This window comes from Carassius auratus, chromosome 35 (assembly GCF_003368295.1).
Source record: "Carassius auratus strain Wakin chromosome 35, ASM336829v1, whole genome shotgun sequence".
NCBI classification, from domain to species: Eukaryota; Metazoa; Chordata; class Actinopteri; order Cypriniformes; family Cyprinidae; genus Carassius; species Carassius auratus.
In genome coordinates, this window is record NC_039277.1 from 7016640 (window position 1) to 7034659 (window position 18020).

The following is an 18020-nucleotide window of genomic DNA, read 5'->3' on the forward strand; positions in this document are numbered from 1 at the left end:
GAGGATTAATTCAAGAGTCACCTTGGGATGATGACTCATACTAATACTAAACCATCATACATCATCAATGCACTACGAAACTGTGTTTGATCAAAGTAAATGTATTATAACAAATTGTAAATGTATAAGATGTAAAAAAAAAAAAACTTAAAAACAATTGCTGTAAAAGTATTGTTCATTTTTCATTCATGATTGCTAATGCATGACCTTCTTTTAACAAATCAAACCTCATTGTAAAATACTGCCAAATAAACTATGTCAATGCAAATTACATTCATATAACAAATACATTGAACATATTTTGCTTGAATTCTGAATTTGTATAAATTTTACACCATTACATATTCAAGATTAAACATTTACCAGTCGTATCTATAACTGTGTATATATTTAAGGTAAACATTTAACAAAAAATTAAAAAGGTAAGTTAATTCTATTATAGCATTCATTAAACAAATATCTACAGCTGTTTATGAATTCGTCATTTCTCTCGAATTTTAATCTCTTATACAGGTGCTGGTCATATAATTAGAATATAATCAAAAAGTTGATTTATTTCACTAATTACATTCAAAAAGTTAAACTTGTATATTATATTCATTCATTACACACAGACTGATATATTTCAAACATTTATTTCTTTTCATATGGATGATTATAACTGACAACTAAGGAAAATCCCAAATTCAGTATCTCAGAAAATTTGAATATTACTTAAGACCAATACAAAGAAAGGATTTTTATAAATCTTGAACAACTGAAAAGTATGAGCATGTACAGCACTCAATACTTAGTTGGGGCTCCTTTTTCCTGATTTACTGCAGCAATGTGGCGTGGCATGGAGTCGATCAGTCTGTGGCACTGCTCAGGTGTTATGAGAGCCCAGGTTGCTCTGATAGTGGCCTTCAGCTCTTCTGCATTCTAGGGTCTGGCATATCACATCTTCCTCTTACCAATACCCCTGGCCAATTAAGAAGAGGGACACCTTAAACCAGGTACTGGTAGCTTTGGCACTGCGTGCAGGTGACATGTCATAAAGTTGGTCAGCAGCAGGAAGCATGAAGTGTTATAAAACTTCCTGGTACGGCTGTGTTGACCTTGGACCTCAGAAAACACAATGGACCAACACCAGCAGATGACATGGCACCCAAAACCATCACTTACTGTGGATTGTGTGCCTCTCCTCTCTACCTCCAGACTCGGGGACCCTGATTTCCAAAGAAAATGCAAAATTGACTTTCATCAGAAAAGATAACTTTGGACCACTCAGCAGTCCAGTCCTTTGTGTCTTTAGCCCAGGCGAGACACTTCTGACGCTGTCTGTCGTTCAAGAGTGGTTTGACACAAGGAGTGCGACAGCTGAAACCCATGTCTTGCGTACGTCTGTTCATGGTGGTTCTTGAAGCACTGACTCCAGCTGCAGTCCACTCTTTGTGAATCTTTGTGAACCACATTTTTGAATGTTTTTTTTTTTTCACAGTCATCTCCAGGGTGCGGTTATCTCTACGGCTTATACACTTTTTTTCTACCACATCCTTTCCTTCCCTTCGCCTCTCTATTAATTTGCTTGGACACAGAGCTCTGTGAACAGCCAGCCTCTTTTGAAATGACCTTTTGTGTCTTGCCCTCCCTGTGTAAGGTGTCAATGGTCGTCTTTTGGACAACTGTCAAGTCAGCAGTCTTCCCCATGATTGTGTAGCCAACAAAACTAGACTGAGAGACCATTTAAAAGCTTTGCACCAGGTGTCTTCAATATTTAACCTTTTCACAATATTCACATTTTTTGAGATAATGAATTTGGGATATTCCTTAGTTGTCAGTTATAATCATGAAAATGAAAAGAAATAAACATCTGAAATATATCAGTCTGTGTGTAATGAATGAATATAATATACAAGTTTCACTTTTTGAATGGAATTAGTGAAATAAACTTTTTGATGATATTCTAATTATATGACCAGCACCTGTATATCCAAGCATGACCTCAGAGGTAGTCTGAACGTGTGTGTGTGTGTATTACTTCCAAAACCGTGTTTAACAAGGTAAACAATTTAAACAAAATAAAATTAAGTTATTGATAAAGTTAATTCTATCAGTTTGAACAATATTTATAAAAACAAATGTCTGGTGTTGCTTCTGAATTAGGGAATGCTTAGGAATTACAATTCAAGCATAAATAAAGCATGATCATTTACAATGAGCTGAAAGTGTGTGTGTTTCTGAGTTTCATTTGGAAAAAGTTTGTGCTTCAAAAAGTGTGATAGTATTACTCGAAAAAGTATGTATAGGTCATCTTTATTTTAAGCAATTTTTTATAGTATTAAAGCAAGGTTTGTTCTGATAAATCCACTGAAAATAGATCTAAATGAAATATCTTACCTGCTTAAAGGCCAAGAAAAAATGTAACTTCAATGTGCAGCCAAAATGGATTCATTTCTTCACGCATTTGATAAAAGGTCAGGTTGAAAAGGTCAGTGCCGGGTACTTTTTGCTGCACTTCTTGAACTACAGTCTCTGTTTACAAATTACTTTTTTAGTTCGGTATCCAGATCTGTTTGGTTTTACTAATCAGTTCTCAATCAGTAATTCTTTGTGGTTTCTTCTTTTCTCTCTGGTCTCTGTGTCCTCTTTCACTCCCTCGCCGTTCACTATGCATTACCCTTACCAGCAATACTCAGTAAATCCATAATGACACTTCTCCAAATATAAAAGATCATCCTATGTTGTCCTCATACATCCAAATTCATCAACATATTTGTTTTATAAACCGGGCTTGATCTGTGCATTTTTCTCTTCTGATTCATACAAGAAAATGTTTTCATTGAAGAAAGCAATATTATGGAATTAGTATTTTAGCTGGAAGCAACAGTGTGAATTTTGTGTGGATTATTGTGATGCTTTTATCAGCTGTTTCAACGCTCATTCTGACGGCACCCATTCACTGCAGAGGTTCCATTAGTGAGCAAGTAATGTGTTGCTAAAATCTCCAAATGTGTTCAGATGAAGAAACGACGGCCTGAGGGCGAGTACATTTTCAGTAAATTAACATTATTGGGTGAACTATTCCTGTAATATAATTAAAGAAAGTCAGCAAATTACACATTTATTCTGCTAAGTGTCATTCATAAAAATGCATAACATATAATATATACAATACACATAATATACAATGTGCATTATATCTTATTTATTATTTCTTTAAAAAGAAAAACCACAACATTAATTATGGCTTTAATCTAGAATTCCTTTCTGGGATATTTGAGGCACCTTCAAGAGGGTGTCTAGCAGTCCAAGGAAACACAAAAGCTTAAGTATCTTTTAATGCAGAGTATGCCATAACTGCTTTTCCAGTTCCACAAAAAGGCTAATGACTGTGTATAAGATAGAAAATAAATGATTTATTAAATCATTGTGAATATTTAGCACTGAGATATACTTCAGTCGCATGTTTAAGTTTGATACACAGGAACGTTGTAAGGCACATTCATAAGAATGCACACGTTTATATTTTCATGACGATTACATATAATGTATTTCAATGGAATGCTTAAAGTAGCCTAAATGATGATTAATACATCACAGTTATATCACAAATGGCTTTGACAGCAGCTTAATATATTCTCTATTTACAAAAGTAAAATTAAACCTTAAGTGACATATGAATCAGAGCCATTAGGGTTCGTTATAAGGCACTTTTTCCACAATAAAACTTGTGACTATAATCAATGTGACTCACATTTTAACAAAAGTTTCTGAGAGGGCTACATTTCTTCAAGAATAAACAGGACATTCTGGCCTTTGTTAGTCCACAGGATGAGTAACAGTAAATTACTGCTTTCAGAAAGGGCCAACGTTAAACTGCAGTGTTCAAAACAAAAATCGTTCATAGTGATGTCATATCCTGTACATCCAGGAGCAAAGCATCTTGCTTAGTCTGAAGGTGGTCCCGTACGACGAGATGTTTCACCAGCTCTGAGCTCAAATCTAAAAGCATGAATCGAATTAGTACATGAGTAAAACATTTTTTGGAAAACCGTTTAAAGCATGAAAATTGCAAGACATTAGCGAGTTGTATTACTTATTGAAAACGTGGTTGCTGCAGTTCAGTGGCTGCAAATTGTATCACTGAGGAAAGAGATACCTTGAATGTCCTCATTCAGCGAGGCCCTGAGCGCTCTCAGCTGCAGTAAAGAGCATGTCTGCAGATCATTGAGGCTAAGAATCTTTCTCCTTATGCTCATGTTACTGTGGGGGGCTTGCTGAAAATAAAATAAAAATATGCAAAAAATAAATACCAGAGAAATGACCACCACGAGAGTCACACACACATATGGGATTACATTCAGATAACGCTGAAATCTTACACTCCTTTGCCTTAAAGGCACAGAGTACATCACTAACATTCCAGAAGTAAAACCCCCTTTGAAATTGTAATATTTAACAATATTAGTTTTTACTGTAATTTTGATCAAACGAACCCAGCCTTGATGAGCATAATATAATTATTTTACATATTATAGATATGTTATTTTATACTTTAAACTAAAGTTTGTAATGTTGTGAATCATCCCAGAAGTTGGTTGAACTTTTTAGTGAAGAATTTTTTTAAATCCCTGAGGAGAAAATGAAAGGGAAAAGTACCGGAAACAAGTCCACTTTTCTGTCATCATTTACTCACCCTTATGTGATCTTGTCTAACTTCATTCTGTGGAACACAAAAGTAGATATCTTGAATTACACTTCCATGGTGTTTTATAATCCATTCTGAAACCTGAAAGCTTCAGTCCCCATTACAAGCTCCAATTCGGTTTTTTTTTGTAAATTGCATGTATAGACCACCAAATGCATTCTCCTTTTGTGGTCCAGAGAAGAAAGACTGCTGAGTGAACTATGTCTTTGAAACCGCTCACCTCTTTCTCCTTCTGTTCGGCCCATAGCTTGTCTCTGAGAGCCCTGAGTGCTGCTTTTACTTCCTGTTTTAGCCCCCGAGAGCAACTTCCACGTACCTCTGCCTCACATGAGCTCTGAGGATGACGAAAAACCTAATGCCTTTTGCAACCACATAAATCATGACCTGAGATACAACTGCGCCCACCTCTTTGCTAGATGCTCCTTCGTCATCCTCATCCTCACTCTCGCTGTTGTTGATGAAACACAGCTGAAGATTTTTAGGACTATTAAACCTGAAGGATGGAAACACACAGCACACATAAAAAAGAACATCAGAACAAAGTAGCTAAAAATGATGAACCTGCACATGCAGAATACCGTGACGTTATGACAGGGACACGGCAGGGACCGTAGTCATCCTCATCCGCCCCTGGAGCCCGGCGAAGTGAATGGTGTTTTGACTCTGTCCAGCATCTGTCAAGTATTCGGTCTCGCTCTGATAAACCCAGCCTCTGAAACATAAGGAGGTCTTTACTGCATTTTGAATATTTAAAATGTATTTTTTAATAAATACATGTATATAAAGTCTTGATAAAATGTTACCTCTGCTTTCTTCCTTCTTTCCTCTTCCTGCCTTTCTAACTCTGCAATTCGCAAACTTAAATCTTCCCATTGCATGATGGGTAGGTCGTGATCGCCCAGGGGGGACTCCTCACTCTGCTGTTTGGTCCCCTGGCCAGAGGGTGAGGGGTCATCAGTGGTCCCATCATAATGCCTGTCGCTGTCTGGATTCTCCTCCATCCGTTGGAGAGTGATGCTAGTCCAGCATAGACAGGCCACAAGTATTTAAGCCAGAAGTCAAAACATGTTAAGTATTTATAAAATATATAAAGACTTTAAACAACTTTTAAAACCTTTCATTATATGACATATATATATATATATATATATATATATATATATATATATATAAATATGTGTGTGTGTGTGTGTGTGTGTGTGTGTATACACGAATAAAATCCAGGGTGACTCAAGAAAATGAGTGATTTCTAGTCTGAGAAAGTGATTATTTTGAGCAAATGTTTTTTTGATTCTATTAGAATGTATTTAAGTGATAATAAAATGTTTTGGGGCAATCAAAATAATTTTGAAATGTAACTTACTATCATTCAAAATTTGGGGGTTGGTAAGACTTGTTTAAATATTTTATGCTCACCAAGTCTGCAGATCAAAATGCAGTAAACATTTTCAACATATTGTGAAACATTATAACAATTTAAAACAAGTTTTTTATATATATATATTTTAACAGTTTAACACAATCATAATGTGCATATTTCGTAACACACTTAGGAGAATTGGGAAACATGGCTGAGAACAGGCCAAAAGACATTCTCATGGAGGAACAATACATTCACCACATTTGTGTTTCTATTTACCGAAACATAAAGAATGAAGAAGCTACATAAGAAAATGCCTGTAGAAAGAGTAAAAACTGCTATCTGTTTTGTGCTGTTGGGGACAATATGAAATTAAATGACACTTCAGATAATACACAAGGGCATCTGATTTCTTTCCAGACCTTTAAGGAAATCCATGCTACATTAAAATTCCTGTTTTCAGAGAAAACAAGTCCAGCACACTCAAGTCACATTAAAATGAAGGAGCGTTTCTGTTTGCTTCATGACGTATGACTTATATACGAATCTTTAAAAAGTAACAACCAAAATGTTTTTCCTCTCTATTGTTCGTCAACTTTTTACTCAATTTTAGAAGTGACAAAGTTTAATCGTATCGTCACTGACTGAGCCCCTTTCGGTTCCTGTTTTCCTTTCTAGTAGTCGTCTACATGACATGAATTCACTCACCTTTTATCGCAAAACTGATGTCGACATCGCGACCCGAAGCTAAAAGTCTGTATTTATTTCACGCCGTTTAATGAAGTATTTCTTTCTACTTTAATCCTTCCTCTCGTGGAGAGAAAACACCCCTCTGGCTTTCCCTTTCCTCCCGCCCTCCCGTCCGAGTTTCTTCTCGTGTGTTTTCTTAAACGGAGACTTTTATCGATGTTGATCTTCTGAACTTGTGGAGTCAGTTGCTGCTGTTAAAGTTTGAATTGCGCGTGAATGTTTTGTATTGTGTTATAGTGACAGCTGGAAGTGCAGATAAGACTGTTTGAGACGGGCTGAGAAAGTGGGTGTCCGGTTTCACATGTTGGGAGATGAGGACTGCGAGCAGATGGGAAAGTCTGCGGGACTGTGGCGTGTTGTTCTCACTGCTGATGAAAGATGTGATGCAATGCTTCACTAATGTAGAAAATCGCATCTCCTTCAACCCTGACATAAACTTCACATCGCATCTCTGTGTAAATATTTGAATATTTCTGCAGGAGCTCGAGGTTGCCGAGCTGCCTTGAGTTCAGATGAAATTTGAAAGTGCACCAAAGTATTGAAAATGTTTATCAACACAATTAATCACTAAAATGAAGACGGAAAACGTTTGGAAAAAGAAATACATTAGTTTTGCAGGATCATACAGTATAAGAAAATAATAAAATTCAATGGGATATTAAACCATCTTTAAAATGAGGTTGAATGACTACAAAATGTCAAGTTGTAGATCTATTAAATAAATATAAATAGCATTATATTCTAAAGATAACTCTAATTTGCATTACAAAAAAAAATAGCAGAAGAAGAAAAAAGATTTTACCAAAATATATATGCCAACATTATTATTTTTTCCTAGGAATGTTTTGCATTTTAAAGAGAACCATTTCTTTTCCTAGACAGAAAATATTGTTATGTCAGTGGCCCATACATATTTATGCCACTATGTATATGGGTCAATGATTAAAAAAAAAGAAAACTGTATTACTTGTGGAGCTCACAGAGCTTGTATTTTGCTGTCATTCAAGCAAAATAAGAACATAACTAATAGTAAAATATTTTGTCAATCATGTAAATGTTTAAATCAAAATTGCAGTCATTATTTTTTTTTATTAAACAACTACACTGTAATATTTAATTTTTGTTATGCTAATGATTATTATTTTTTTAAATGTATTAAAATGCAAATCTTGACACAGTTGTGCTCAAAATGATTCATACCCTTGATAAGCACACTGAATAAAATTAGAAACGCAACACTTTTGTTTTTCCCCCCATATTTCATGAGCTGAACTCAAAGATCTAAGACTTTTTCTATGTACACAAAAGGTCTATTTCTCTCAAATATTGTTCACAAATCTGTCTAAATCTTTGTTAGTGAGCACCTCTCTTTTGCAGAGATAATCCATCCACCTCGCGGGTGTGGCATATCAAGATGCTGATTAGACAACATGATTATTGCACAGGTGTGCTTTAGGATGGCCACTATAAAAGGCCTCAGTTTTACTGTATTGGGGTGCTCCGAAAATCAAGGTGGGGGAGGGGCTGTCACAAAATATGCCTTTTGTGTACATTCAAAAAGTCTTAGATCTTTGAGTTCAGTTCATGAAAAATGTGGGCAAAAACTAAAGTGATTGTGTTTAGAATTTTGTTCAGTGTTTGGGGATTGTTTGGGGAGTGTTTGCATGGTGAGGAGGAGTGTTTGAGTGTCCAAAGACTCCAAGGATCACAGCTGGAGAACTGCAGGAAATAGTTAAGTCTTGGGGTCAGAAAGCCAAAAAAAAAAATACTGTTGTTTGGGAGGGAAAGGACTAGAAAAGAAAATGCTCTCATACAATAAACTCCAGCATATTTATTTGCTAGACATGACTGGCACTTTAAACGGGACTGGGTTCAATGGTCAGATGAAAAAACTTGCTTGTTAGCAGCAAATACTCAAGATGGGTTTGGTGCACACAGGAATAAAATATACCCCATGTGTACAATGAAATGAAAAAGAAAGTCATGACATTTACCAAGTATGGTATAACTAGGGCTGCACGTTCTCAAGTTTTTCATTAACCGTTAACCGAGGCCCTTAGCGGTTAATACTCGGTTAACCATAGAGTGCCATAGTAACCATAACCATAGTAATTTCCGGACATTGGCCGAAAAAAAAAAAAATGAATGTCCGACAAAATTTAATCTCTCCGGTCAAATTGTCCTATTAAAACTGCCTAATAATTCCGCCCATTAACACAATCTGAATTTGAGAATAAGCCTAAAATGTATAAGGCAAAAGGTAACAAGCAGACTCCGCGGCCGCCTCGCTAAGGCTATGACTATGACTATGTTTGACACGTACAATATTTGAAAAGCGATAATTATTTATTTATTTATTTAAATTACATTTATATCTGAATTTATGTCAACCTATAGACTTTCAAATATCAAAATGTCATGAATTAATATGTATTTTTGTACAAAATTACATATAAACATATTTTCCTATTATACTTTGCCTGGAAACGCTTCCAACAAGGCGTCGGTTCTATTTCTAGCATGCACGCGTCGAGCCGCGCCTGAGCCGCGCGTCTCACGCAGGCAGTCGGCAAGCTCTAACCTGTTAACATGGGAACCGAATTAAAAACAGACACGCTACGCAGCTGAGATGCTTTCGCCACGCATCCAGTGTGTCCTGACCGGCCTAATGATGCCCGGGTGTTGGCTGTTGAGATTACAACAACGAGGTTGTACTTGAAGTATATCTAAGCACTGTTTTGCAATACTTGCATTTTGCCCCGTCACTCGTATTAGCCCGCTTCATATTAGAAAAATGACTTCTTCTTGTGGACATTACAAATGTCTGGGAGCGCTCTGGCGGTCTCTGGTGGTGCAAAAATGTATTACAACTAAATTCAATGCACGCCATTGACGTCACTTAACCGAGCAAAATGTTTCACTCGGTTACACAATTTTTAACGGTTAATCGGTTAACCGGTTAACCATGGACACCCCTAGGTATAACCCATACTCGGAATTGGTACTCTGCATTTAACCCATCCAAGTGCACACTCACACCACGAACACACACCCGGATCAGTGGGCAGCCATTTGCTCCAGCACCCGGGGAACAATTGGGGGTTCAGTGCCTTGCTCAAGGGCACCTCAGCCATGGGTATTGAGGGTGTAAGAGAGCACTGTTCATTCACTGCCCCCACCTACAACTCCTTCCGACAACGAGACTCAAATCTGCAACCTGCGGGTTACAAGTCCGACTCTCTAACCATTAGAACAAAGCTGCCAATACTGCAAATATACTGCTGGATCTTTAGTGTTGTGGGTCCATTTTTCTGCTGGAGATCCTGGATATCTTGTTCAGATAGATGGCACAATGGATTCTATAAAATACCAATGTATAAAAAATGTAAAACTGACTGTCCATGCTAGAAATCTTATAATGGGCCATGGCTGTATCTTCCAACAGGACAATGATCCACACAGCCTTCTTTGATTATATTTACCAAGGGTATGAATAATTTTGAGTATAACTGTACATCTATAGACAACAATAAAGGTCTACATACACCTATGAAAAAAATAAAAAAAATAAAGCTTTGATCTCTAAAAACAAGTGATTACAAGTGATTACAAGAGGTGGAAATGACCAAAATTCAAATTGGAGGACTCTAAGGGTACGGAGGCGGGCTAATAATGTAAGCATTAATAATAAGCCCTTGTGTTGAATAAAAATAGAGAATTATTCAAAAACAAAATTAAAAAAATTAAGAAGCACCTTCTGATCAATGACAAAAATGTACCTTCACATTATTAGGAGATATTTGACTTCTTAATTTTTTTTCTTACCTTATTGAATGTGTCATCTTTTATGTCAAATTCATACATTTATATTCATACAGTATATACTTTTTATTGAAGACAATAAATTGTTTAAGAGGCTCAGAAGTGGCATGAATGCATTTCAATCCATAGCAGTGTTATGAGATTAATGCTTTAAATATAAATGTAACGGGGGTATTAAGCCCGTTGTGTAGGGGAAATGGATTATGGCTGCCCTGGAAGTTTGGACAACGAAAGGATCTTGGTCCCCGTTCCCCAACCTTTTAGTCTCGTTACACACTAATGTGGGTATGTGGTTTCTTACTCTATTGTGTTAGAACACTACTGATTGACAAGGGTAGGCTTCAGTTATAGTAGTGATACACGGTGGCTTCCTGAAGTGAAATTGCATATATGACAGTGCAGTGTTATATGCTCCTCCCTCCCCAGATCTAATAAAGTAAGTGAGACTTCCCCACTCCCTGACAGCTCCCAAGAGAAGAGTACACGTTCCAAGTTTAGAAATTAAACTATTTATTCTAGATTTCTTCTTCCTATGATTTTTATTTTTTTTGTCTGATTAAGAAAGCAATTAAATGAAAATATAAAGAATTTACAGTATTTGTGCCGTTGTTACAAATTTACATAATCACCTTCAACATATCAGTTGAAAGAAAAACTTTCACTTGTCAACTTTCACTTGTGATTTAACAAATACCTAATGAAACTTCAAAATGAAATCACATACAATTTTCAATTGGTAGACCCACAAATTCTCACCCTTCTCAAATGATCACTTTTAAACAATCACATTTGAAGAAAACAATACACAATTAAATCTTACTTTAGAATGAGCACTTATAAGAAATGTCCTTTGAAAGGTTTACTCACAGTATCTTCTGTTCTGTAGTGCACTTGAATTATCACAGTTCACTGTTTATCAGTTCAGTCACTGAATAAAATGGAAAAAAATGAGAAAAATACCAGTTCGTAGAACGATGAATTAGAGTGCGTTGTCTGGACGTAGGGTGCGTTGAAATAAACTGAACATCACAGTTTAATTTAAAAAAAAATCACTCAGTCTTGTAAAAAAAATAATAAATGAAAAAAAATATCCCACAGATAAACTGCCTCAAAAGGGTTCAAACTGCGATGAATCAACTGGAGATGTCCCTTGGATGGCAGGGTAACAACTCAATCTTCAAACTCTGATCGGAGGAAAAGTTAATTGCATTTCACAGCGGTCTCGGTCTCACGTGCGCTAATACGTGTGGGAAGCTTAATTACACGTGAACAGTCTCGTTGACATGTTAGATCTCGCCGATGCGTTTCAATCAAAACACGAGTGCAAAATGCAGCAAAAACACATAAAAGATATTTAAAAAAAAAAAATACAAGCAAACAGGGTTTTCACTCTAAGCTTACTCACAATCTCAGTGGCCTTCACGTTACGTAACTGCGTCACTCTAACAGCCAACATACATCACGAGAAAAAAAATCTATTTACTTCTATGAGCCGCGGGTCACTTTCCACACCTTCACTTAGTGCAGTTGTATTTTACTCGACGTAAGCCTCGATAATCTTCCGTTGAATCAACTTTATCGAACGAGCTTCTCGATCACAACGCTGCACTCACTTCTGTGTGCGACACACCCATACATCACGCTCTTCTTCGTCTACACCTGCTGCAATTACAGCATGCGCAAAAAGCGGACCACTCGCCAAAATAAAAGTATCCCAAAAATAAACTTCTTTCAAAATAATATATCCGTTACATTCCCCCCTGCTAGACCCTGCCACTCCATTGACATCTCCGGCAGATTCATCTCTGAAACACAAAACAACATGTTAAGAAACATGGCATTATAGATTAATAACTTATTATTACCCAAAGTTTCAGAAGACTCTGAACTCTTATTTCACAATATAGTCACTTCTGTACTTCACAGGTAAGATACCCTTGTTTTGCCTCTGAGAACGCCTAGGCTCAGAAATACTTTCCCTTTCAGTTTCGGAAACATCAGCATCATCTGAGTCACCTTGTACCCTCAACTCTGATTCTGCTATTACATTATGATTCTCGTAGTTGTCACACTGTCGTATTTCCTCTGACTCCCCTTGACCCACCCTTGTGTGTGCATGGTAAGTGGAGTGTTGCGGAGCTTCAGGATAGCAGACAAAGTCCGATATGTCTGTGACTGTCTCTGTTTTATCTCTCACACGATGCCGGCATGTACGCGGTGTTGTAGGTGATGGGAACGAACAGTGCCGAAGCTGATCTCGGTGTACTACTTTTGTAGGACCCCCCTTTTCTGGTTTGATGGTAAACACAGGTATGTCTGAGTGGTTTTGCTTTATCACTAAATAAGGTGTGTCTTCCCATTTGTCCTGAATTTTATTTCTACCCCTGTGATTGTGATTGCGCAGTAGCACCCGATCTCCAGGCCTCACAAGAGCTCCAAATGTCTTGCGATCATAAATCCTCTTTCTCCTTCTGGAAGCCTCTTGAGATGCTGCGTTTGCAACTTCCACAGCCGTCTTCAGTCTTGCATGATGAGCTTTCACCCAGTCATCTAGGTTATCCACCTCATCCTCTTTTAGATCCTTTTCTCCAAGGACATCCATTGGTAAACGTGCATCCCTTCCGAACATTAAATAGAACGGAGAATAACCAGTAGATGAATGGACATTACTGTTGTAGGCCATTACCAGCTCTGGCAGATGAGTCTTCCAATCTCTCTTCTTCTCTGGAGGCAAAGTTCTTAACAAGTCGTGCATGGTACGATTAAATCTCTCACACTGAGAGTTTCCCTGTGGATGGTATGGGCTCGTACGACTTTTACCTATACCATAGATCTTGCAAAGCTCTTTGATCACATTGGCCTCGAAACATCTGCCCTGGTCAGAATGCAAACGAGCCGGACAGCCATAATAAACAAACCAGTGCTTGAGCAGGGCCTTTGCAGTTGTATTTGCAGTCTGATTCCTGGTAGCAACAGCGACTGTGAATCTGGTAAACATATCAGTGAGAACGAGCACATTTTCATACCCTCCAGAAGATTGTTCAAGCTGTGTATAATCCATGGCTAGGACCTCTAATGGAGCTGAAACATTACTGCATGTCATAGGAGCTCGAAGCCTGGGGAAAACATCTTTGGCCAGTGTACATCTCTTGCACTGCCTTATCCAGCATGGAACATCTGCAGACATGGTAGGCCAGTAATAACTGCGTCTCATTCGAGTTAATGTACTTCTTTCACCGAAATGACCTCCGTGTTCATGTTGTCCCTCATACACTTCATGCTGTAGAGGCTCAGGAACGACCATCTGCCAGATCTCTTCCCCATCCCTAGGATCCAGGATGCGTCTGAACAGCACTCCCTGACGCAACTTAAGACGGTCAAACTCCTTGGCAAGCTTTTTCATTTTAGACTCCATACAATTGAGATTCATTCTACTTGGTCTCTTGTTCTCAGATACTGCTTTATAAATGGGGCCGATCAAAGGATCGTTCTTCTGTTGCTTTCCTATCTCGCTCCAGCTATACCCATTTATTTCTCCTCTTATTGATGCTTGAACCGCAGCTTTACCTTCAAGTTCCTCTCGGTCAATTCTCCTGCCTGGCCACAAGCATGCTCTCACCTCGTCAGCTCCTAGTCTGATGAAATCCTTTCCATCATCGTCCTCCTCTGGTTCCTCCCTTGAGGGGATCCTTGACAAGGCGTCTGCATTTGTGTTGTGTCGGCCAGGTTTATAACATACCTCAAAGTCATACTCTGCCAGCTGTGCTACCCAGCGCTGCTCAACTGCACCAAGATTAGCGGAGTAAAGGTACCGTAGTGGGTTATGGTCAGTAATCACCGTGAATTTTGAATACATGAGGTATTCTCTAAATTTTTCTGTGATCGCCCACTTTAATGCAAGCAGCTCCAACTTGAATGCACTATAGTTTTTATCATTCTTCTCTGAACCTCTTAGTCCTCTGCTTGCATATGCCACCACACGCTCAATCCCCTCCTGCTTCTGGCTAAGGACTGCTCCCAGTCCGTGATGACTTCCATCCGTGGTAAGTGTAAAGGGCTCACTGAAGTCAGGGTATGCCAGAATTGGTGGAGACATTAAACACCCTTTCAAATCATCCAATGCGGTCTGGCAGTCTTGAGTCCAAGTGAATGTTACTGGCGTCTTGCTTCTCTTTCCTCCACTTACCAGCGCATGTAGTGGTTTGGCCATTTGAGCAAACCTTGGGACGAATCTTCGGTAATAACTCATAAAACCGAGCACTTGCCTGACTTCTCTCACATTTCTGGGAACTGGCCAGGTGTCCAAAGCTTTAACTTTCTCGTTATCTACTTTTATGCCTTCTGAGCAAATCTGGTGCCCTAAAAACTTTACTTCAGGCCTTAGAAAGAAGCACTTGCTTGGCTTTAACTTCAGACCATGTTTTCTTAGCCGGTTAAAGACAAGTTCTAACCTCTCACAGTGACTTTCAAAATCTCTGGAGAAGATAATGACATCATCCAGATAGACCAGAAGAACATCAAAGGCCAAGTCACCTAGCACCACACCCATCAGACGCTGAAAGGTGGCCGGAGCATTGCACAACCCGAACGGCATCCTGGTCCACTCAAACAGCCCAAATGGGGTGGTGACGGCTGTCTTCTCCCTATCTTTCTCACTCACAGCCACCTGGAAATACCCAGCAGTCAAATCCAGTGTAGAGAACAGTTTAGCGTTGCCCAATGCATCCAAGGACTCGTCCACCCGTGGAAGCGGATAAGCATCCTTATACGTCACTTGGTTCAGCTTTCGATAATCGCAGCAAAAACGCACACTGCCATCTTTCTTCATTACGATAACTGCCGGTGATGCCCAGGGGCTACTGCTTTCTTTGAGGATTCCCTGAGACACCAGATTTTGGACATGCCTCTTGACTTCTTGAAATATCTGTGGTGGTACTCTACGATGACGCTGTTTTATCGGTGGTGCTTCGCCAGTAGGGATATCATGCACCACAGCTGTGGTGTAACCATAATCTCGGTCATCTCTGGAGAAGACATCTCTGTTTTTTGATAACAACTCAACGAGCCTTTCACATTGTGTTGGTGTGAGACCCTCATAATTTACTTCAACCGGAACTGGCGGCTGCAGAAGTAAGTTATTATCAGCATGAACATTATCTTCCTTTAATCCTTTGACATGAAGTACACCGTCATCTTCCTCCAGTTCAAGAACATCCTTTGTGACCACCTCTTTTGGCTTAAAAATAGAAGCCACTCTAGATCGGGGTGCAATTCTAACAGTCTTTCCACTCAAGTTCAGCATACGCACAGGAACCTTTCCACAGTTTGTTTTAGCAAGAACATGAGCCACTAAGAGTCCTTTTGGCAAACTAGTGCCATCTGCAGGTTCTACCAGCACATTACATTTCACCCTAGGTGACACTCCACAGAGGCCCTCAAGTACCTTCTCACAGCGGGGAGGAATAGTGACAGCTTGTCTTCCAGCAATCTTAACATACCCAATCCTTCCGCCAGGCCCTAGATGTCCTGCTTCCTTCTCAACTCTTGCAAGTACCCTCCGGACTTGAGCTTCATCTCGCTGACTATACTTGTCTACATTTTCCATCCCCTCTGCTGAGATGAACAAAGACTGCACTTCATTGAGTATATTCATACCGATGATCCCAGACACTCCTTTCATTTCCTTGACATCAGGACTTGTGTCAGTCAAAACGAATATGCACTTCCTAGGAAACACTTTTCCCATACATTCGACATCAGCCTGTAAGCAACCTAAGACAGGAATGTCTAGTCCATTGGCCGCTGTCAGTTTAACCCAACATGCAGAGGACAACTTTAGCTTTTGCTCCCCAAAATGCTGTCTGAAGTGGGATTCGGAGATGGTGGACACCTCTGACCCTGTATCTAAGAGGCACTTGGTCCTGACACCGGCTATCTTCACATCAACTGCAAGACAATCCCCAAAAGCACTATCCTTCAGTTTATCAGCAGCCTCATCCGCCAGCCATTCTGCAGTGTGACATCTAATCAATGAGGGCCCTGGGCTTTTCTGTACTGCACCTCCTGAGTCTTTCTCTGTAACTTCAGCAGACTCCACTATACACTGTGGTGGGGCTGGTCCCCTCCCAGACTTGCCTCCTTGTGGACAATAGCGGCTGGTGTGTCCAGGTTCACCACATGAATAACAAATATAACGTCCTTCACTGTCTTTTAACGGTTGTTTCTTTGGATGGTTCTGCTGTGGTCTATCCCTTTCTTTTGCATGAACGATTTGATATAATTCCTCTTGACGAGCAGCTATTTTCTGAATTGCTTCATGCAACTTCTCTAAAGACAGAGTGGAGGGAGCATCCTGTGCTGCAGCAGCATTTACTACCCCTCTAGCACGGATACTGGGCCTGAGATTACTAGAAGACTGTGCTTCTTCCTCCTCTGACCAGGTAATTGCCGCTTGCATCAACTCCACAAAACTCAAATCTGGCTCAGCCTTAATTCTGCGTTTCATCTCTCGGCGCAAGAAGTCATCTTTTAGGCCTAGCACCAGTTGCTCTTTCAAAACCTTTTCAGCATCTGCTACTCTAGCTGGCTCTCGGCGCTGAACACAATTAAGTCTTTCCCGAAGGTCATATGCATAGGAACGTATTGTTTCTCCTGTATTCTGAGCACGATCATAGAAGTCCTTCAGCCTTGTACCAATGGGCACTTTATCTCCATAGGTGTCAAGGAGAACAGTGAAGATGTTGTCAACAGACTCCTCTTTTCCATCCATCATGAACTTCACTGTGGCTCTGGCCTCATCTTTTAGGTGCTGTTTCACCAGCTCAACCCGATCCTCAGTGGGCACCCTCATGACTTGAAATGCAGACTTCATTGATGCCACCCATTCTTCAATACTCAGGTCACCTGGTTTTGAAACGCAACCAGTGAAATCAGGGAGCTTCCGGTCCCTAGGGATATAAATGGCAGCTGGGGTCGCTTGGGCAGAGGCCTGGCTCTCAATTACGACCTTTGCTAAGGATAGGGCTTCTCTCTGCTCTGTCCTGGCTTGGTCAAGTGCCCCCGCCTGCTCAGCAAACCTCCTCTGCATCTCTGCCATCTCTCTCTTTAGTTCCTCCAGCTCAGACATTTTCTTACTTGACAAAAATTTGTGGGCCTGGAGACGTGTGACTATCTAAATGTGCCTAATTCGATCCTGTTCGTGACGCCACTTTTGTAACGGGGGTATTAAGCCCGTTGTGTAGGGGAAATGGATTATGGCTGCCCTGGAAGTTTGGACAACGAAAGGATCTTGGTCCCCGTTCCCCAACCTTTTAGTCTCGTTACACACTAATGTGGGTATGTGGTTTCTTACTCTATTGTGTTAGAACACTACTGATTGACAAGGGTAGGCTTCAGTTA

The 18020-nt window shown here is 39.5% G+C and overlaps 1 protein-coding gene across 3 annotated transcripts; it reads right to left on the bottom strand.

Annotated features, from left to right (window-relative positions):
- Positions 1-3378: 3378 nt before the first annotated feature.
- On the bottom strand, positions 3379-7124 carry LOC113054218 (schwannomin-interacting protein 1-like). Of its 3 annotated transcripts, XM_026219590.1 has the most exons (8): positions 6759-7123; positions 5494-5707; positions 5269-5402; positions 5096-5183; positions 4911-5024; positions 4679-4705; positions 4142-4259; positions 3379-3984 (listed from the first exon to the last, which is right to left on the bottom strand). In XM_026219590.1, exons 2-8 carry the CDS (start codon positions 5689-5691, stop codon positions 3884-3886), a joined length of 780 nt encoding a protein of 259 aa, XP_026075375.1. In that variant the 5' UTR covers positions 5692-5707; positions 6759-7123; the 3' UTR covers positions 3379-3883. The 3 variants fall into 3 exon arrangements, with proteins under 3 accessions (XP_026075375.1, XP_026075377.1, XP_026075378.1); XM_026219592.1 differs by lacking the exon at positions 4679-4705 and having other exon boundaries at positions 6759-7124; XM_026219593.1 differs by lacking the exon at positions 6759-7123 and having other exon boundaries at positions 5269-5419; positions 5494-5634.
- Between the last annotated feature and the right edge of the window lie 10896 nt (positions 7125-18020).

Excerpts from the sequence above, each read along its gene's own strand:
- LOC113054218 (XM_026219590.1), bottom strand. The coding sequence starts at position 5,691 with ATGGAGGAGAATCCAGACAGCGACAGGCATTATGATGGGACCACTGAT. Across the intron at positions 5,184-5,268 it reads GTCCCTGTCATAACGTCACG|GTTTAATAGTCCTAAAAATC; the intron begins GTATTCTGCATG and ends TCCATCCTTCAG. Across the intron at positions 5,025-5,095 it reads AAGGAGCATCTAGCAAAGAG|AGCTCATGTGAGGCAGAGGT; the intron begins GTGGGCGCAGTT and ends CGTCATCCTCAG.